The sequence below is a fragment of the Alligator mississippiensis genome, chromosome 13 (genome assembly GCF_030867095.1).
Source record: "Alligator mississippiensis isolate rAllMis1 chromosome 13, rAllMis1, whole genome shotgun sequence".
Classification (NCBI taxonomy): Eukaryota; Metazoa; Chordata; order Crocodylia; family Alligatoridae; genus Alligator; species Alligator mississippiensis.
The window spans coordinates 10,978,813-11,001,263 of NC_081836.1; the positions used below are offsets into that span (position 1 = coordinate 10,978,813).

At 42.7% G+C, this 22,451-nt stretch overlaps 1 protein-coding gene across 1 annotated transcript in view; it reads right to left on the minus strand.

Moving 5' to 3' along the window:
* Positions 1–839: 839 nt before the first annotated feature.
* CTNNBIP1 (catenin beta interacting protein 1) overlaps positions 840–22,451 on the minus strand; it is a 38,634-nt gene continuing 17,022 nt past the window's right edge. The window contains exon 5 of the mRNA XM_006276571.4: positions 840–3,028. Coding sequence (XP_006276633.1) covers positions 2,970–3,028 — 59 coding nt within the window. The 3' untranslated portion in view covers positions 840–2,969. The remainder of the gene's footprint in view (positions 3,029–22,451) is intronic.

Sequence of the window (22,451 nt, forward strand, 5' to 3'; positions counted from 1 at the left end):
AGACCCCTGCTGCCACCTTCTAGGATGCCTCAGATATGTCTGATGGACACTCCTGCTTTGCGTCTGTTACACTTGAATGATGTCTTTCAATATAAAGCAGCACTCCCTGCTTCGAGCCTGTACAACCCTCATCTTCATCAGCAAGTGTTAGCAGTGAAGGACCTCTTCTACACCCGTCTCTATCTCTTTTACACCCTACACTCTTCTACACAGCAAGTGTTTCCAGTAAAAAACTAAACTGAACGCCAAGCTAGAGAAAGCGTTTCGTAGGCTGACCAAATCAGCCCACCTTGCTCTGCTGCAAGCTGGTTTCTTCTGCTTTTCACTGTTCCATCTCTGGGCCCCACGGTGTTAGAAGAGGTTTTCAGGGGGAGGAAGAGGACAACACAAACACTTTAGAAACCTTCTTCTGTCTGAATTGCCTGTTCCAGAGAACTACTCTTCTCTCCCCAGTGCACACATCAATTATTTATCACCGACCCTCTGGCCCTATTTTAATGTAAAAAACACCAGGAAGAGAGAGATAGGGATGTCAGGCTACTTGGGGTCAGTATACAAAGCAAAAGACAGCAGAAATCACCTGAAGTGAATACATTTGATGAGATTTCTGAATTTCACAATACCCTGTTAACAGCATCTTGACTTCAGAGGTCCTTCTCTTATTAACCAAATTACTTAAGCCTTCAAAGTTTGGTCTTTACATGGAAACCTTTTCAAAGAAAAAGTGAATAATTTGCATTTGCTGAGTTACCAATACAACAAATCAATAAGATAACCACAATATATATATATATTTTTTTATATGTATATATAAAAAAAAAATCAATAAGAAACAAGAGTAGCTATTAAAAACTGTATTTTCCCCAACAGTTACATTTTTAGTCAAAAGATTAAACCACAGAAACACTTCACTTTTCTTCTTAAAAAGATATAACAGCTCAGAAATGCCATAGATACACATGGAGTATGCATGTTAGCTTGACAATGACAGGCCACCACGATCCAGCCCATTCATTCCAGCTAGCAGCCAGAAACACATGTACCCCCTTAAATTAACCCTTTAAGGGCTGCCCCTTTGCACCAAAGTTAAATTGTAACGCCTCTTAGGCAAATGGTTCAAATTTTAAGAATCAATTGGTTTCACTGCTGGTATTGTTTCAATAAGGGAAATCTCATCCAGCCCAAATAAACGGGGCACAAGATTACATTTTACAGTGAAACTTCACGAAGCTGCTGTGAATCAAAAGGATCATTTTAAACAGACAGAATTACAGTTTTTCCCATAACTTTTATTTGTTCAAAATAATTCACCCATGCTTACGAGTCCCCTCTTCTCTCACACATAATCCATTGGTTTCTCTTATTCGCCAAGTTTGTAATAGCATCTGCAACTTTGACATTTCTTGCCAGAGAACAGTCATGTCGTCACAGCCAAGATCCTGAGCTGTTACTCCAAATAGTTAACCGTGTGAAAGGAACTGGGAACACATGAATGGATTTCTGTTTTAAATAGGGTTTGAAATATTTTAAAAAAATCAGTGCAACCCACAGCAAGGGGTATAAGTATTGTAAAAATTCACTGCACATAAATAGAGAAGGAAGTGCTGGGTTTTAAGCAGCAGCACTAGGAGCTTCAGGATTTTAATATTCTGTGTATAGATTCCTGAAGAGTCAACGCACCTTTCAGAATTCCTCGGCAGGTTTTTGTTTAAGGCCCTCTCCTTTCACTCAAGGTCTGTGAACCTGCAAGCATCACCTCTACACTCACAATTGGGTCCGTTAATGCAGTAACTGAATTGTTGCAGGTATTAGAGGCATATATGATATTGCAGGTGATAAAGATCTTAGTTTGTTACATTTTCATGCAATATGAATTCAAGTTTATGGTTGTTAATGTTCCCTCCCTGGAGAACCAAATCCTGTGCAGCAATTAAAGGGTTAAAGTAGAGCTATATGTACTATTTTAAACAACTCGTTTATAACTCTATACAAATTTGGCAATTAATGTCAGAGCCATAGATCTCATATTCTTGCAATTCCTGCAAACTATCTACTGCTCCTCTGTCAGAAGCAAAGGGAAAAGCCACCTGAATACCCAGTTTGTCAGCAGGAGTTCATTGCACAGCCCATAGGGAAGCAGAAGCAGGGCTGCTGAGCTCTCTACATTCCAGCTGAGACAGGTAGACTTATTAAAGTCAATATGCTTTCGACACATGCTCCAAAAAGAGCTAGAGGCCATAGAGCAGATGCATATGGAAAAACTGATTGCAAGGGAAACACTGCAGCCAACAGAAAATTAAAAACACTGTTCTTAAGCCAATCAAAAAAGCAAAGCACGTGTGTGCACATGTATAATAAATATTGCAAAGCACATTTGTCTCTTTCCTCCTAAGTCAATAAATGTAAAGTAATAACCAATGCACCAAAACATCAGCTTTCTGCAATGAACATTTTGATATCGGCAGAATACCTTTAAGCCAATCGAGAGAAAGCATTTGCATTATCAGCCAATCACAATTTGTTTCCAGTTCTACGCAGCCAATCAAACCCCCTTAAAATTCACAAACAATGACCTAAATAAGCACCAGATCTTGAAAATAACTTCTTTAAAAGTATAAAATAAAATCAGAAATAAAATTAAAGGTTTCCATTGGTCAAGTTTACAAGTTGTCTTCCTTTAGCCAATCACAAACAGTCTTGTCCCTTTGAGCCAATTGTAAATGCACCTCTTGATTCATCCTTGATGAACACAGCCCAGCTGAGTAACAACAGTATACCAGAACAGATGGCTGCGAGAGATGTTCAGAGGGTCGGGCAAAGGGAAGCAAAATAATAAGGAAAAGGAGGAGAAGGGCTACCATGGAAAATTAGGGGTGGGCAAAGGAACTTGATAATGCTCAGCCATTCTCTCCTTTATCTTCGGGAATCTCATTGCCCTCTCCACCTCTGTCTTGTTCAGATGCCCGTAGTTACTGCCTTCTATCTTCTGTCTCTGATCTGGAAAATGCCATCACCACATCCTCAGCACCTGCAAGCATGTATAAGAAATGGGAGCCAAGATTATTTCATTTAAAGAACAGGTGTTGGATTCAATTTCAGTATTTTCAACCCTAAGCACAAAAAATATATATAAAATTGGATGACTTTTGAAGGCCAAAAGTCTTCACATTAAGGAGGATTTTTAAAGATATACATTTTTTGTTCTTTTCATTTGCCTTCTGGTGTTGGAACATTTACGTTTCAGGTTTTAAAGCTTTGCCACAGGGAACGGTGTTGCTTAGGTAAAAGTTAAGATTCTCCCGTTTCAAACCTTGAGGAACTGCGGCTTCAAGGAAAAAAAAACCACCAAAAAGATGGAATTGGCAACACTGGGACTTGCAGACTTTCCTTTGCTGAGCTCATCATCCTTCAGCTTTGTGCACTGCAAAAAGGTCTTGCTGAAGCTTCTGAAAGTATGAAAGGGACTGTTTAATACAGATGTACTGACCTGTGTCATGCTTTCCCTTTAAAGGGGTATTTGAATATTTTTTACTGCCTGTGCTTTTTTATTCTTAAAAAGAGTTGTCTTCATGGTAGGAGTTCACGCTTTTGTTATTCCTGTTAGAAACTTTTCCTTGTCTGAGGATGTAATGTGAGCATGTGTTATAATAAAACTTTGATTTTCTGCATACCATAAATGCAAAGTACTTTCTAAGTATTACTTTAAGCCTCAGCATATGTGGAAGGAAGGAAAATATTGTCCCTATTCCAACAATGGCAAAACTGAAACACTGAAAAGGTAAGTAACTTTTTGTCAGTCTTACACCTAAAAACTTCAAACTGTGGCAGGGCAAAGAGTAGAGCCCAGATCTACTGCCTCTCTGTCCTTCCTCTTCTACTGCATGGTCCCAGATTTATATTCTGCAGATCTCTTTCTGCTGGATTGGTTGCAGATGTTTTTTCTGCTGGCCAAGTGAACAAATCCAGTACGCATTTTGCTGCATAAGCAGCTGTCAATATCTCATTTCCTATGAGTGAGACTACTTATATTAGGAAACATAAATGGAGGCAACATATGGTGACGATTGGAGAAACCCATGTCTGACTTGAAAATGTCATGATATCAACCAGAATTCCTATATGCTTGTTACTCTGAGAACTGCTGTAACACGAAACGCTCCAATGTCAACGTGCATCTGCTTTGCCTAACAGGATCTTTAGCATATCCCCAGATTATAAACAATGGAGAATATTTAACTTCAGTGACTGTGCCTTGACTTGAAAATGCAATGCTAAGGAGATTGCCTGTGTAGTGAAAGACGGTTGAACGAAAGTTCTCGTTAGGGACCTGCTAAAGTGAAAAGTGGAAATTTCCCCAGCAGAACAAAAATGGAAAAGAAGGGGGTTAAAGAGATTCACAGGTGGAAGCCTCACAGTGTCATGCAAGAAATCTTGGCAGGAGAAGAGAAAAGTAAAGGCTGGGTTACTTAAGAACCAGCCAGGCAAGCTCAACTGAAAAGTCTCCAAGTTCCAGATGTCAAATAATGAACTGTACAGAAGGATCCTGGACCGTCCCAGAAAACTCAGCACCAGTCCAGAGCAATGAGGAAATGTGGCAGGAAAATATGTGCAGGTGTCTCCTCCCTGCATGAGGTTAAAAAGCAAGAGAGAGTTTCAAAGCCATTAGCCAATATGTGTGGAATGAGTTACAATTATTGCATGCTCAAGAAAGGATAAAACATGACTAGGGATGCCCACTACCTTGGGGATCTGTGAGAGGGTGCTTAAGCCATGAGAGATTCTGGGAAGTTGGCACACTGTCTGGGAACAAGCAGCTGGCCTATTCCCAGCAGGGAATGCCACCCTGAGACAATGCCTTGCCTCTGCTAGATTCCAGGGGCTGAGGCCTGAGCCCAACATAGGCTGATGAGCATCCACACCAGGCGATCTCAACCACATCTGTGACCTATCATGGAAGAGAAGCCGCTGACAATGCAAATGGTGCTTGGGAAAACTGATCCAAAATTCAGGCATCACTGGAATCTCACCTGGTAAGGTGAGAAAACAGGAAACAGCTTATGCTTTTGACTCTGCCTTCCTCTATATCTTCTACAGTTAGCTTTGAAAATCCTGATCTGGGAGACTGCTCTGCACCGTAAGAGACAAGTTCATTACCGGGCCCCGAAGTTGCACAGAACGGTCTCTCTAACCCACCAAACACATGCAGTCGGTAGCAAGAGTGTAAGAATCTCCCTCTGCTCTTGCAACATGCTTCTTACAGAAGTTGAGGATGCAATTTTCCCAAATAGTAGTTCAATTTCCATGATACATTTAATTATTAGTCTTTCAGCTGAAGGGCTGATTGCATATGATAACGACCAAAAATCACGCTTCCTAGAAACTGAACGTGGACCTATCCCATTCATTATACTTAGACCAGTGGTGCCCAAGCTTTTGCCAGATGCATGATGCAGGATTAATCTGTGGGGCCATATCAAGTCCTGTGTGCACCAGATTGGGTGCCACCACCCTCTGCATGCTGGATTGTACCCCGGTCCACACACCACATCACCATCACGGCCTCAGCCCTGCACCAGATATGGGCCCCCTGCCCCAGCCCTGACTCCCTGCATGCTGGCAGGATTTCATGCACAGAGCCATGTTATTTAGCCCATGGGGCTTGGAAATTTGAAAGTGGGGCAGTGGTGGCAGCATAAATTGCCACTACTCCTCCCTGACCAATTTTCAGACCTCTGGGGAGCCCCACAGGCACGATCGCATGCCTCGGTGGGCTAGATGTGGTCCACAAGTTGGGGGCTGAGAACCCCATGTACTTAGGATATGAACAGCCTTTTTAATATGCTACTGGTTTGGTTGGGCTTTCAACTAGGGCCAAATGATTCAATATTTAATGTAATTCATGATCCATCTAGTACCATATAGAATATTTCATTTTGAACATTTTCATTCTTCAAAGGACATTTCCTTTTGGGATATTAAGGAATCAGACAGCTTTCTGGACTTCTTTATGTACAGAGAGGAGCATACGGTGCCCCTTAAGTAAAATCTCTTCAGGACATGGGGGAATAAGAGACAACACGGGCGAGTCACAAGGCAGTGTTGTAAAGAAATCTCTTTAGTCTAGACAAGAGCTAAAAATGCTTTAGGGCTGACTAATATTCTTAACTTGTTACAGAACTTCCAGGCCCTAGAGAGGAAATGAAAGCAAAAGCTTTCTTTCATCTGTGGATCCTGTAGCACCATTTATCAAAATGACAATTTTCTTTTTTTAATTATGTATGTGTAAACTCCAGAAATCCTCTATCTACACTATTTTTGATATCTGGCCAACCATTAAGCTGATCCTAACTATTTAAGTATAACAGATACCACATATGATCTTTGCTGGCCTTTATGAACCAATTAAGTATGTATGAGCTAACTGTTACCTTCAAAGCCTCTACTAAAAGATTAGACAACAGGGGAGAGAGTTTGAGCTCAACCATCTTAATGACAGTTTGCCCCCCCATTTCCCTCTCCAGCTTCCCTGCCCCCCCCTTCAAAAAAGTACTAATTTATCTCATGTTCCTCTGCTGAAGATTGATCCAAACCAAAGCATTGCATTTCAGAAAGGTATGCATCAGAATGGCATGAGCGGCCTCTGCACAAAGCACATCCCACATCAGAATCTCCTACTCCGAGACAGTTCAACTTTGAGCAGCTTTGGCTGGTAATACATATGACAGAAAACAAGCAATGTCTAAGAAATTCAGCTCTGTCTCGGCTCCCACTCCTCCCCACCCCTGCTGCAGAAACTTAATTCCCAGGCAACATTTTACATTCCAACAGTCTGGCTTAATTCGTTCTTTATCCTGGTGTCAGGAGACAGGACAGCTATCAAGCCCCCGAAAGCCGATTTCTGGCTTCCAAAAATATTGTGTGTTAAGAAAAGCAGTTTTAAAAGGATTAGAGAGACAAAATGCACAAGGGATATTAAGTCCTGGGATGAGAATACAAGTGCACTCGGGATGCATTTCAACTAGGAAAACCGCAGTATTGGACGTGGGGTACCCGAAGTGATCTTTTTCAGCCAGGTACTCAAACTGGTTTTCTGTTGGTATGAAGATATGGAAAGCAGATTTACCTTCATGAAGCCAACTCCAGTGCCTCAAAACTGGGTAAGTATTTTTATCCCAATTTTCTGTCATGCACAAAAGCAGTGATTAAATTTGAGAGAACTGTGGAGTCCAGACTCCATGTCACCGCTTAAACTATACGGCAATCTCTGCTGATAATGTAATCCAACACTAAAGTGCTTCTTATGAAGTTCAATGATATGTCTTATACTACTGCACAAGAATCATAGAAAATTAGGCTTGGAAGAGACCTCAGAAGGTCATCTTGTCTAACCCCCTACTCAAAGCAGGATCGTCCCCACCTAGGTCACCCCAACCAAGGTTTTGTTAAAGTTAAAAGTAAGGGCCGAACAGTAATTTTGTTTTTAATTTTGCTGAAGTGCATTAGGAAGTCTGCAGTCTTTCAGTTTTTGATCTCAACGACAAGTTGTTCTTCCTCTGCTCAAGACATATGTGTAAGACAGCACTAGTCTCTTAATTTAAACAGAGCTGCCAGGTTTGCTTTTTAAAAGGCAGGTACATAATTTAAAAGACTGTTAGCCTCCCCAAAAGAACAGAATTTGACTAGTAAATGTTCTAAAAAACAGAAGATGACCAAGTCCCCCATGGGGTATCCAATTTAGCAGGACATGGGTTGCAAGGTAAGGCAATATGCCTCAGCTCTGCCATTTCTCTAATTGTTCACCCCTCTTTAAACTAGAGATGCTCTTGCTATGCAATTCCAGAGAAGTAAAGGTCTCCTAGCAACAGCAAAATCACAGATGACATCACACCACGCACAGCAGATGAGCTGGGTTACTTAACAGATGTTGGTGGTTTCTCTTCCCTCTCCCTTCTTAAAGATCTTGCTAAAAAAACTTCTCCTGGCATGTTTTATGTAAGAAAAAAAGAGAGATTTAATTCAAGATCATTCTACTGTCCCCTAAATCCCTCCACTGATATCTCTGCCTACAAGCAAAACCGTTCTGGCTTTCTGTGCTGTGTCCATGCACGGCTTACTGTGGCCAAGGTACAGCAGTCTGCAAAGCACGACAGAAGCAATAAATAGCTCCAGTTATGCAGAGGATGCTGGGAGTTTTGCAGATGATTTTTGCTTCCTCAGTCAAAACAGATCTCTCTGAATAGCATGTTCAGAATTTGCCAGTTCTTGTTCCAAACAGCTACCGTAAAAAAAAAAAAAAAAAAAATACCAAAAACCACACAAATGTTCAAAACGGTTTTTGGAACCATCTGGCACAACTTCAGCATCTTTAAATGTGAGCTTTTGTTAACCTGCCATTACACTGGAATGGAGACTGGGTACAGGAAATGTAGTTCATCACTGGAATAAATGGGAAAAATCAGATACTGAGAAAATTATAAGCTAAGTTCTTTTAACAAAAGAATACCTCTTGCAGTAGTGTCAAAAATCCCTGAATACCCAGTAATTTTGATGAAGCTTATATTCTTGTGTCCGGAGGCAGCATGCCAGCACTTACTGCAAGGGCCTGCAATTCAAGAGAGAAGGATACCACTGACCTGACTATTGGCCTAGTTTCTCCACCTCTGTGCTTCAGTTTTCCCAAAGATGACAACAAGCATTTTGTCTTATCTAAAGGTTTCCAAAGCACTTTACAAAGTACCAACAATGTCTCATCGATCATGACACTATCAATACACTTGAAAAGCAGGTTACCAGTCCAGCCAAGAAAGTTACCCAACATTTTCCATCTTAAGACCTGTGTACAGTTGCTTATAGAGCACTGCCAGACTTTTAACCTTTTGAGATTCTTTTTTCCCCCTGTCATGGCCTATCTTTATTTTCTTTGTTTGCCCCCTATCTCCCACAAAAATAGCAATGGGAATTTCCCAGAACAAGAACAGAAACAAGACTAGAGTAAAACAATGTCTGTGTTAAACTGCTGGCAATTTTTCCTTTAGAAAGTGTCAGTGCTCCTCTCTCCTAGAGGAGGAAATTTGGAAAGAAAGTACAGCAAGAGCTTGTCTTTTGCTATACCCATGAAAAATCACCCAAATTTGGGTAAGTATCAGCCTCTGAAATGTACAATTGGCATGTGCTCAAGAGAAGCTGCTAAAATTAAACAGCATCTTCACTGAGTGAGCTTGAGGCTCACCTACTAGTGTGGACCAGACTACACAAGACATCACCCCCACAGAGTGATGACTGAACCCACTTGTCCCCATCTCAGAGCGAGAGGAGCAAAGCAATACTTGGGTCTGATACCTAGTGCAGACCAGGACTAGGGACCTGCCTCTTGTACTCTCCATGACTAGCCTCTTAGCACTCAACGAATGCAGAAGAGGAAGCAGTCTGATTCAAATGCAGGGAGGACAAGTGCCAGACTTAGGACACTGCAGGGAAGAGCTCAGAGAATATACTAGGACAAGGTACCAGGGGAATCCAGGGGGTGAGGCTTAAGACTAGATTTGGATGAAGGGCTACTTGAGACAGGGAGTGAGAGTTTTGCCAAAGAACCAGGATCTGGAAGGAGAGCTAGAATTGGTTAGGCCAAGAAGCCAAGGGAAGCAAGATTACCAGGACTGGAGATCAGGGTGTTGAAGTGGAAACTGAGAATGGCTGGACAAGCATTCCCACACTGTTATGAAAATACATGAATTGTTGAGGCAGAACGCTGATTCAATAGGGAGGAGGATCACACAGGAGGAAAATCTACCTTCAGAGCAGAGACTGAACTGTACACAGTAAAGAAGTCACAAGGTTGCACACTGAGAAGAAAAGTTACTGAATAAATGCCCATTGCATTTTGCCCATTCTATGCACTGAATGATGAAGTCCTATGGAAAAATAATGTGCGCTCAAGAAATTAAAGACCTTCACATAAATATACACGCATGTGTATGTGTGTGTGTGCATGCGTGCTTTTGGGCACAGGTACATGTAAGAGGGTCTAATCACAGGCAACCTTCACTTTAACATTTACCTACCTCCTGAGAACTTGACTTCAGAACTTGAAAACAGTATTGTTTTAGAGTAATTGGGTTTGTACTTCTGTTAAATGTGAAAGCTTTGCTCTTGGTAATCAGATGCAGGAAATCAGAGCATCTTTTTCATTACTCCACTGTTTTTCGGTACTAATTACAACTGAGCCAGTTGCACATGGCTCAGTGTGATAGCTCAGTGCACACAATTCACGGGGGGGGGGGGGGGAGCGTTTCCTGGCTAATCTCCATTCCTGAATTCTGAGGGAACAGGAACATGCGGAGGAGGATAAACTAATCACATGAGGGTGTTACCTTGCGACTGAAGAATAGCAAATGTAGAGCCTGTATTTCAAAAGTGGGAAAAAATGTGATCCAAACAACCACAAGATCTATTAGCCTGACCTGAGTAATCTTGCAAAGGTTCAGAACAGATTTTGATGGAAATCTATGAAGGTAAAGACTTGAAAGTAGGTAGAAAAACACGATAAAATACAACATGGGTTTCCAAAGGCAAATTGTGCTAGACTAATCCAATAGCTTCCTTCACTAACTGCTTTTTGAGGACAAAGGAAATGCAGTACTATTATCTGGGCTCTTTCCTATTTGGCTAGTTTCTAAGACTGAGCACTACAATGATTGGAAAAGAAAGTACTTCTACCCATGTCACTGTATCCGAAGAGAACTAGCTTGCTCTGCTGACTCATTCTCAATTTAAAATAAAGCTTAAAAAGTACATTTTCCTAGTTACTTATTCCACTTTTTCAGGTTACAGTTTTGGAAAGTGCTGTTGCATTCAAGAGAGTCAGTTAAAAATTGGTGTAAACCTCCACTTCCAAATCGAGAATGATCAAAAAGATGGACAGCTATCTCCATTTTCTGCTTAGAGAAGTGAAGCAAAGACAATAAATAACTTTGTGTCACTAGGAAGAAGCTGTCTGTGGCAGAGCTGGAACAAGCAGCCTAAATGAGAGAGAGAGAGAGAGAAGAGAAGGATCAGAATCGCCAGCTGCTTTCAGGGTCCTTCCATTTGTCTCACGTTGTCACAAATGTGATTTTGGAGTGGACTGTCCTCAGTTTTGGGTGCAGCCGTAACAGCGCACAGCATCTAGTTAACTCTCTCAAGCCGACTTTGTATTGTTCTCATCAAGCACAACACATACTCGTTACCTGAACTTTGAGAGCTTTTGGAGAGAGAATTGAAAAATGAAGACTACTTTGCTGAAAGACAGCACACCGTCTTTCCTCAATAGGAAGGGTTGCCATGTACTCAGCTGGAGTGGATCCTGTCGTTTCTTTCGCCGTCCAAAATCCACTTAGGAAGCATTACAGTGTCTGAAGATATTTGCAACAGAAAATCTGGGCAGGAAAACAACTCAGAAAAAACCCATACCGCACCCACAATCAACAGAGCACAATTTGGAGAAGTCACTTTCAATGACCCCAGCTACCCAGCGCTAAATGAAACCCACACAACAGCAAGCTTGCTAATTAAGCAGTTACGGAGGAGCCTGTGCTCGTGTACTGCTACCGATATTTCCAGAGAATGGGAGCAGGGGCTTCCATCTGGCAAAGGGGAAGCAGGGATTAGTCCTCATGAATGGGACCTCAGCCACAGCCTAACTTGGCTTCCACAACGGATGTGTTCATTGAAGTGAGGGGATAAAATTGAGAAAAAACCAAACACAAAAAACAGGGCGCAGGTTAGAAAGTTAAACTGGACCTTTGCCAAAAGCCTGTGATCCAGTCAATAGGGTCTTAAAGCATGCTTACTGTGAACACCACCTTAACGAGGTATTTACACTTCCGCTAATTAAGGTACAAAACAATCAAAAGATGCACATGTGTACCCGACCCTCTATTTCCTAGACATGCAATCCCTCTCTCCAGGACACTTCAGTCCCTAGGCAATCATTCCTCCTTTCAAACAGAAGCTCTTCTTTACAGGTCCATGGCACTCTGTCACCCAGCCAGAAAGACTGGGCCTTTGCCCACAGAGTACCTAGGCAGGCACAGACTCTTCCCAATCCTCACGTATTTTTATATTTATACACCCGAATCAATAGGCCTAGGCAATTAAAGATCACTCCTAAACAGTTTAAACCATCGTGTAATCTTCTTCTTAACTTTCCAACTGGGTTGCTGAAACAGTGTTAAAATGCCAATTCTTAAGTTGGGGACTTTTTACCATCCTGTACCATCTATTCTTTCCCCAGAGCCAGACAAAGGGACTTTGATCCCAAAAGCCTGCAGAAAACGATAATTTTCTTGTGATTTCCCAGTTGGTCTAATAAAAGGTATAATTTTGGAACCAAGAGCTCTAGTTTTCTGTATGTAATTCTTAAGCTGAACACTCAGATACCCTCAGTGACTGGTAAGATTGCTGTCATTGCATGCATGCTTTATCATGGATGCTCTTGCCTCCCCGCCTACATTAGTGACAGGAGACCACAGCTTGTCATTCTCTCTCTACTGATGGCTTGTGGCAGGAAAAAGAGGGCTGGCACCACAATGATTTGTGCTTCAAGTCCACATGTGATGTGATACCACAGTCAGGACAATTTGCAGTTTCACACTTACCTTAAATGAACACTGTCAGTCTTTACTGTGCAAGAGTGATGCACTCGAGAAGGAAAAAAACAGATGACAAGAGAGGGGTTTCTTAAACAGTCCAGTTTCGGTGGCAGAGAAGAAAAATTCTGCACACTGCTGGCCAGTCATTTTTTGTCAGCACTTGGAAACTTTAGCTGATGCTTGCTTAATTTAAAATGGAAACAGGTCTGCTCAGACCACCTCAGTTATTAGAGTCATGCAATTTGCTGCTTTGGACCACATCGTGTTTTGCCTTCCTAGGAAGCTAAGATGACTTGAAGGTCAAGGAATTGGTGAATGAAGCAGAACAGCAGAAAAGGCTTCAAAAAGCCACTGAGTGCTGCATTGCACAGCACATACATCTGCTAATCAGCAGGAATCAGAGTTTTGGAAAACAGTCATTGTAACAAGGCTTCCGCTGCTACGAGATCTGTCATTTGGCATGGGAAGCGTCACTTCTCAATGGTGTACCTGAGGCTTACCCTGAGCTTTACAGTACAACCGAAGAGCAAAGGAGAAGGTATTTTATAATGGCACGGGTAGCCAGTTAGGACAGTCGGGAAGTTGCAGCAAATATGATTTGGCTGCTGACAGTCAGGAGGCGTCGATCACACTCTCTACAGCATGTGTTACCGAATATGATTCAGCCTCATCAATACCAAAGCCAAACATTGTTCAGCCATAGCACGATTAAGCTAGAAATATGGAGCCTTGGTTAAAACAAAATCCTAAACCCATGTACAGGGAAGCGTTGTTACATTTAACATCTACTAGGCTGCTATCTCAGAGGTCCTTCCACTCTCAAAACTGATCATTTTGCCCTGAATTGTTTGCATTTACCTGCAAAATAATCTAACCGCAGTTTGGGAAAAAATAAATAAAACATCAAACATATTGCCTAGAGGGTGCTGAACTGAAAATTAAAGTAAAAGAAAAAAATTGTCTCCTTGGCGCACAACCTCTCTCCTTCCCATCCCACCCCATTTATGTGCAAACACCTGCCGTTTACAAACATTTATATTTTCTTCCAAATATCGAACAGTTTGGCACCTCGGAAAGGCAACGCACGCGTGATAAGAGGAACACGGAGAAGCGCTGCGCGTAGAAAACGAGAAGGTTACTGAATGAACCATTATGCCAATCGCAGGGCAATTCTCTCTACAAGCAGGACGGGTTTATTTTTAATACACCAACATCCAGATAACGCCTCTAGCCCCTACCCCAGCCACGGTGTGTTTGCTTCTCAGCTCTCTCCTCCCCAAGGGAGCAGCTTTCTTCAAGAACCAGCACGACATCGTAGCCTGTTGCTATAGGAACAACAGCGCTAGAGTCACCAAGGTCTTAGCAGTGAAATGCAGGTACCATGCTTACTACCTACAAAGCCTGTTTTCCAGCTCCACCACGTAGCAGTGAATTAGAGAGATTTAGAAGGAGCCTTCAATTTGCAAATTCAGACAAGAAATGTTCAGTGGCCTGAGATGCTATAGCTCTTCTGCGATCGAGGAAGCAGGGCTAATGTGGAACAGATCAAAACAGTTAACTGAACAGGAAGAACTCCCCAACACATGTACAAAGGGTAGAAATTGCTTCTCACATCTTCCCTACTTCTGAGCTCACAGAGAAAAGTGTTCAAGTGCTTTGAACTGGTCAAAGGCCTGCGTTCCAGTAACTTTAAACGTATAAAAACCACTATGACCTGAACAGCACCTAGCATTGTCTTTGCAGCATTTGAGGCTATTTTTATGAAATAGCCACATACTTCCCCCTTACTAACATACTGATGGTGGAGAAAATGAAGTGCAAAACTGTAGTCTCGTGGATGACCGGTATGCAGAAAAGTCTAAAGTTGTCATATTGCCATTCCTGGTAGAATAAAGCATCTCATACCGTAGCTCCAGTTATTTCACTACTACTTCACCTTTCAAAACAATATCAAAATGCTTTGCAGATATGAGAGAGGCCTCCCTCAACACGCCTGCAGAAAAAACAAACCCCCGAATTTTACAGGCTAGCAGCCTGACGCACAAAGCAACTTGCTCAGATTGTCGTAGCCATCAGTAGAACGGCTAAGCACAGAACCCAGAGTCTGAACTCTTACCAGGCAAGAAAGTGGACCTGAAACGCATCACCACTGGCCCATGTTAGGGAAACAGCACTTCTAGAGATGTCTTCCATATTCATGACTTTTATGGAAAAAGTTTTCTTGCAATGAACTCAAATGAAAAATTCAACACCGATTTTTCAGAATTCAGCAGACCTGAGCCAGGAGAGATCCCTTCTTAAAGCTATCTGCTGTGCTTACATTTTAAGTGTGAGTTTATAGAATTTAGAGTAAAGCTATTAGTAACTGAAATCAGAATAATGAGATTTGCTTGGTATTTGGTTTGGCATCTGCTCAAGGAATAAGGGCAACACAGAAGAGATCACTGAGGCACATGTTACGATAGCCTAACTTGTATTTTGCATTGTTGAATTTCTTGGTACAATTAGACTTGGAACTAACACAACCTCCTGTGTGGAGACCAAGATTCACCCCATATTACACAAAGACGCTGCAGAGGTGCAGCTTCTCCAAATATAACATGAGCTATGTAAATCAGAATAGAAGCAGTTAGTAAATTTTTGGAAATTGAAAGCTTTTGGAAAGCAAGGTAGGAGATGCACAGATTTTTCCTCCCCTTGAACCCCATGGAAGTATAAGCAGAACCAAGCCAAAACAAGAGTCTTAATCTTCAGAGTTAACGTAATATGGCAATTTTAAGGCACTTCTTGATTAAAGTTACAGATTAGCTTCTCTTTCTGACAGAGCCTGTAATCCCCAAAGGCCCTATGGACTATCAAGATATAACTTAAATGTCAAGTTTATTATTAATAGTGGCTCACTGGAGTTTGATGACTGGAACATGTCTGTATTCAGCAGGGGCTACTATGAACTCCCCTTTGTAAAATACTGTTTCCGACTGCAAGTAGATATTACACACACCCTGGTTGTAGAGTGACTCCTTGTGGTTAAAGAAATAGCCTCCCTCGAACGGGCTGGCAGATATTTACCACAAATGCTAGTAGGAAAAACTACACAAGGAAAGCCTCACTAGTCATATTGCCCGGGTTTATTTTCTGGCAACCCAGCTAGCTGTCCTAGGGAAGCTTTTTATGGGCAGAAACTGCTCCAAGCATGGATTAGGATGGAAACTGTAATATATTCGAGTCTGTGACTTATTTATTGAATTGCAGAACCTCCTTGGTAATCTTGCCTGCTCCATGGTTCATCCAGCACAGTTCCAGGAAGCCCCAAGTACATACTTTGCCATCTAGATATCTAGTTTTAATGTTACTTTAAATTATGCATCTCAAACTGCATATGGATGTATTTCACACCTGAAATGTACCCCGCGGATTCTCCATTGGCTGCTATCAAATTAGAAGTTTCATAGATTTTTAAGGACAGAAGCAATCTTTGAGATGATTTAATCTGATCTCCTGTGACACAGGCCATAGAACCTCCCTGAACTAATCTGCGTTTCAAATCCAGGTGAAAGGATTTGAAAAAATCCAGGGGTGAAAGGGATTTGGTAGTAGGAGTCTACTACAGACCCTCACACCAGGAGGAATTAGACCTAGAAGTCTCGAAACATCTCTCAAGGGCAGTACGCTCATAGGACCTGGTCGTCATGGGTGACCTAAATTACCTGCACATCTGCTGGGAGGAGCAGTCGGCCAGGTCTGCCCGTTCACGTAGGCTCCTAACCTGCATACAGGACCTGCACCTAACACAGGAGGTATGCAGTCCCACATAGGGAAATGCCATATTGAGGTGGTGCTGGTCACAGGGGAGGACTTGGGTGGGGATCTACAAGCACAAGGTCACCTAAGGGATAGTGACCATCAGTTGATAGGATTCACTATTCAGCAAAAAGTGGGAAAGACAACTAGCAGGGCAGAAGTGCTAGACTTCCCGAAGGCCAACTTCAATGAGCTCAGGAGATTAGTTTGAGTGGGACTGAGGGGTAATCACATCTGTGAGTTGGGAGTCCAAGAAGGGTGGGAGTTCCTCAAGGGACTGATCCCGCAGGCACAGAGGGGAACCATCCCAGTTCACACAAAGGGAGGCAAAAGAGCCAAAACACCTTCTTGGCTGAAGAGGGAAATCCAGGAAAGCCTTCGGAGGAAAAGAGAGGCTTACAGGCTGTGGAAGCACGGGGCGGCCACCAAGGAAGAGTATACCTGCTTGGCTCACGCTTGCAGGGAAGCAGTGAGGAAGGCCAAAGCAGATACTGAATTCAAGTTGGCAACAAAGATTAAGAGTAACAAGAAGTCCTTCTTTAAGTACATAGGGAGCAAGAAGGCGGCGCAGGGTAACACAGGGACTCTACAGAACGGTCTAGGGCAACTCGTAACAGACAGGATGGATAAAGTGGAGCTTTTAAATGACTTCTTTGCATCTGTGTTCCTGGACATGGATACAAACACGTTTCCTAATAAGACTTTAGTCTGGTGCGAGAGAAATACCAATCCACCTACGGTTAGCGCTGACCTAGTGAAGGGGTTGGACATATTTAAGCTGGCAGGCCCCAACGATCTTCACCCAAGGGTACTAAAGGAATTGGCCGACGTCACAGTGAAACCACTGGCGCAACTGTTCGAGTGCTCATGGCACTCAGGACTGGTCCCAGAAGACTGGAAAAGGGCCAGTGTGGTCCCTATTTTCAAGAAGGGGAGGAAGGAGGGCCTGGGTAATTATCGTCTGGTTAGCCTCACATCTATTCTTGGCAAGACGTTAGAAAAAAATCATAAAGGATCACATCTGTGGGGGGCCAGCAGGCAATACAATGTTAAGGGGAAACCAGCATGGGTTTATAGCAGGCAGATCCTGCCTGACTAACCTGGTTTCTTTTATGACCAGGTCACAAAGTACTTAGATGCAGGGGTAGAGATAGATGTTATTTACTTGGACTTCAAAAAGGCTTTCCACACAGTGTGGCACCCAATTCTTACAAGCATACTGAGTAGCTGTGATGTGGATTTTTTCACAGTAAGGTGGGTGAAAACATGGCTTATGGGATGCACCCAGAGAGCGGTGGTGGACGGGTCGGTTTCTCCCTGGAGGGCTGTGGGCAGCGGGGTCCCCCAGGGCTCTGTCCTTGGACCAGTGCTGTTCAATATCTTCATCAGTGACTTAGATGAGGGCGTTGAAAGCACTACGTCCAAATTTGCAGATGAAACCAAACTATGGGGTACAGTAAACACACTGGAAGGCAGGGAGCGAATCCAGTCAGATTTGGATAGACCGGGGAAATGGACGGATCAGAATAGGATGCAATTTAACAAGAAGAAGTGCAAAGTGCTGCACCTGGGGAGAAAGAACCTCCAATACACCTACAGACTGGGAAGTACCATTCTGAGTACGATGGCAGTGGAAAGGGATCTCGGCGTCCCAGTCGATGCAAAAATGAACATGAGTTGCCAATGTGACGTAGTAACAATGTGAAGAGGCTAACTGCACTCCTTCTTGCATTAGTATGGGGTGGGCAAAATACGTCCCATGGGCCGCATCTGGCCCGCGAGGCCATTCTATCCGGCCTACAGGGCCCCTAAAAAAATTAGGAAAATTAATATTTCTCTGCCCTTGGTTCCTGCCAAAAATGACAGGAACCAAGGGCAGTAGGACCCAGGGGAAGCCCAGCGGGCTCCAACAACAGTGGGGCCCACCCACCCTTGCCCCCCAGCCGGGGTTTCTGGTCTGGGAGCACTGGCTGCTCCAGCGGTGCAGGAAGCTCACATAAGTGGCAGGGCGGGGACCCCGGGCGGGGAAGGAGCGCGGGGGGGGGAAGTGGCCCCTCCTTGCCCACACCCGGTGCCCCATGCTGCAGCTGCTTGCAGCCCGCATGGGGCTGCCTGTGTCTGCTCCGGACAGCCCCATGCGGGCTGCGAGCGCCTGAGGTGTGGGGCACCGGGCATGGGGCGGGGAAGGGGCCACTTCCCACTCGCGCTCAGCTTTTTCCTGGGCTCCTTCCCTGCACGGAGAAAAGCGGCCCCTTGCCCACCCCATGGCCGGTACTCCCTGCTCCAGGTGCTTGGATGCATTAGTAGGTGCATCACGAGCAGGTCTAGGGAGGTGATACTTCCCCTCTATGCAGCATTGGTCAGGCCGCAGCTGGAGTACTGAGTCTAGTTTTGGGTGCTGCACTTCAAGAGGGATGTGGTTAACCTTGAGCAGGTTCAGAGAAGGGCTACTCATATGGCTGAGGGCCTGCAGGTAAGATCCTATGGAGACAGACTGAGGGACCTGAACCTCGTCAGCCTCCGCAAGAGAAGGCTGAGAGGTGATCTTGTGGCCGTCTACAAACTCATCGGGGGAGGGGGTCAGCAGGGAATAGGGGATACTCTGTTTACCAGGGCGCTCCTCGGGGTTACTAGAAATAATGGCCACAAACTAAAGGAGAGTAGATTTAGATTGGATATCAGAAAGAAATTCTTTATGGTGAGGGTTATCAAAATATGGACTGGGCTTCCAGGGGAGGTGGTGCTTTCCCCTACCTTGGAGGTGTTCAAGAAGAGATTAGACGGGCACCTAGCTGGGGTTATTTAACCCCAGAGCTCTTTCCTGCCTAGAGCAGGGGGTCAGACTCGATGATCTACAAGGTCCCTTCTGACCCTAGAAATCTATGAAATCCACTAGCTGTAGTCCAACTACAGCATACCTTGTGGAAAGGCAACCAATCTAGGTATTGAAGCTTCCAGCAATGGTAAATTCATCGCAACCCTTCATAAACTGGTAAGTTTCCCTCACTATTAATAATTTGTGCCTCTTCTATTTCTGCACTTCTCTAGCTTCAGTTTCTAAGCATTAGATCTCATTATACCTTTGTCTGTTAAAATGAAGAGATGTCTGTTATCAAAAGGTACTCTTGGTACCTCTACTGATCCAATCACACCTTCAGCCTCCTCAGAGACTACCTGAACAGATTTAGGCTCATGAACATTTAGCTACATGACATTCTTTTCCATTCTGTAATCATTCTTGTTGCTCTTCTCCGAGTGCTCTCCAATTTTGCAACATCTTTCTTGCAGTGGGGACACCAGAACAAGACAGAGCGTTCTAGTAATGGCTGCATTAGTACCAGATACTAGAGCTGCTCAGGAGGTGTAATATATCTTTTAAATCCTAAATTGGAAGAAAATCTTTCCATCTGGTATACGAAAAAGGTTATATGTTCTGCCTTACTGTTTCCCCAACACACAGAAAAAGTTGGTTTTGTCAAACCCATGTTTTCCTGCAGAAAACTGCTTCACTGAAAAAGTTCTGACCAGCTGTAGCAAGAAGCTAATATCACCTCTTTTCTCCTACTTTTATATCCAGGGATCACTTTAGTTCTTCTGGCCGCAGCACATCACACTGGGAGTTTGTGTTCTGCTGAAAACAGGACACAACCATGACCTCCAAGGCTTTTTCAAAGTCACTGCTTTGCAGGGAAGCAAGCCCTATCTTCTAAATATGGCCAGCATCTTTTGTCCATAGCTGCATGACCCCATGTCTCACCACCTTACTTGTTAGCTTGCCTCCAGTTTATTAAAGTGATCAAGACTATTCCTTATCAGTGACCTACCGTCTTTAATGTCATGATATTCTGAACCTGCTGTCTGCAAACTAAGTACAGTAGTAATTTCCCTTCCTTCCAAGTCATTGATGGAAATATAAAAGCATAGCAAGCAGAGCCAGGGGCTGGAGGGCCCTTCTAGAAACACGCCCACTTGATGAAGATTCCCGACTGTACTGGGACCTACAAATTAGGTTTTGATCCCTTTAATCCAGTTGTTAATCCATTTAGTGCATGCCATATTGATTTTGTCTCTTGCTAGTTTTTTATTTCAAATGTCTTGTAGTACCAAATTAAATGCCTTACAAAAATGTTAGTTTACTTCATGAATCTTTAACAACCAGATTTCTAATCTTAATAGTGGACCATCCTATTTTTCATATATCTTAATATGCTTCTGTATTATTTTTATTCTTATCAATCAATCCATTATTTTGCATGGGATTGTCCTGTATACCCTTAAAAATACTGGCATATTAGCTTTCTTTGCATCACTTTTAACTTCTGCAATGTTCCAAAATTTACTGAAAGCCAATTTTAATATGTGCTGCCAAAGTGAGCACAATGGTTGAAAGAGGCCAAACACAATTTAAAAAAAAATGTGTTTTGATGCAACTTATACAATACCTGCTTTCTTCAAATTCTCAGACCCAAATTACTCAGCACAGCCGGTTAAAGAAAAATCTAGCTGTAGTAGCAGCTGCTTAACAACCTCCTTAATTATTACAGGAATGGAAAGTACTTTATCTTATATAACACTACTACATCATCACTATCATCAAACTTCCTTTGAACACAGAAGAGAACCTGTTAACTAGGTAACTTTTCTAACTTTGACAATTATCTCATTTCCACCCAGAATGGACCAATCCGATTGTTAGAATACTTTTTGTTCCCAACATATTAAAAAAAAACTCCTTACTGTCCTTAACTCTGTTGCCCAAAGAGTGCCTCCTTCGTAGGAGTTCATTACTAACACCTTTCATTTTTACCATCTGCCATCATCATTTTTTCCATTGATTTAAATACCTTCTTTATAAGTACTGTTACTTCTCAAAACCAATCTAGTCTTATTAACATTATAGCTTTCTCTTTCCATTGTGGCATTCTGGATATGTAGTCAAGTGTTACTTCAGTTGCCAATTGTATCATTCACACTTTCCTACTGAAATTTTCTCCCTCTCTGCTGGCGCAATTGTTTTCAATTTTGTAAAATGGGATTTTTATAGCTCCAGTTCATGTATTTCTGGTTTGGACTTCAATTTTTTTGCACATAATAAATATAATAATAATGTGATCATCTGCAGCAGACACCAGCTAATAACCCCTATTGTGCTTTATCCATTAGAATGCGTCTGAATTGTGACTGAGAAGGAGTATTAATATCCCCATCACAAATGGCTTCCCCCACAGGGTTATAGTAATACAAACTAAATAACATTCATTTGAGCATGAATTCAACCAAGTCTCCTAAAATTGGTACGCTGACAATTAAACAATTTTCTCTTTTGCTGGTGCCGCAAGAAATGTTGTTCTTGACATCTCATTCAGTTCCCTCTTGAAGTATTAAATCAAACAGTCTCCCTAGCACCAACAATGCATCATACCAATTGATCTCTGCTTACTGATTTCAAAAGCTTATCCAGTCTTCCCAGGAGGCAGCACACCATTCTGCTCTGTACAGAAAGTTCTTTCCATTCTTCTTAGCATAAAATTTACTGTCCTCCTTGGATAATGAAAGAGCTGCTTTTAAACTTGGTAGTCCAGGGGACTGGGCTAAGTAGACATCTATCTATAGGTCCTGTGAGAACCCACTCTCTAAAAAGTTTTGCCATATAACAGTTATCCCCATTATGCTACAGTCCTGGATCCTTGTACTTCAACTCGGAGGACAGCAGAACGGAAAAGTTTATTCCACTGAATAACCTGAGCCGCACAACAGGGTCCCTTACAACAGACAGAGCTTGTAAGAACATCTACTTAAGGTTGGGTAGCACTTTCAATTATAACACCTTGTTCTCAATTATTTTTCCCAACTTTAATTGTTTGGGGAGAAGTCTTCATTACTGTGCATTTACTTCAAGCAAAACAATTCTGAAAAAAATTCATGCAAAAACAATTCAGGCACTCAAGACAAAAGCTAAGAAAAAAAGCTGCACGCTGCACTGTGCTGAATGCTATGGTGGGGAGCAAGGGGAGAGTCTCA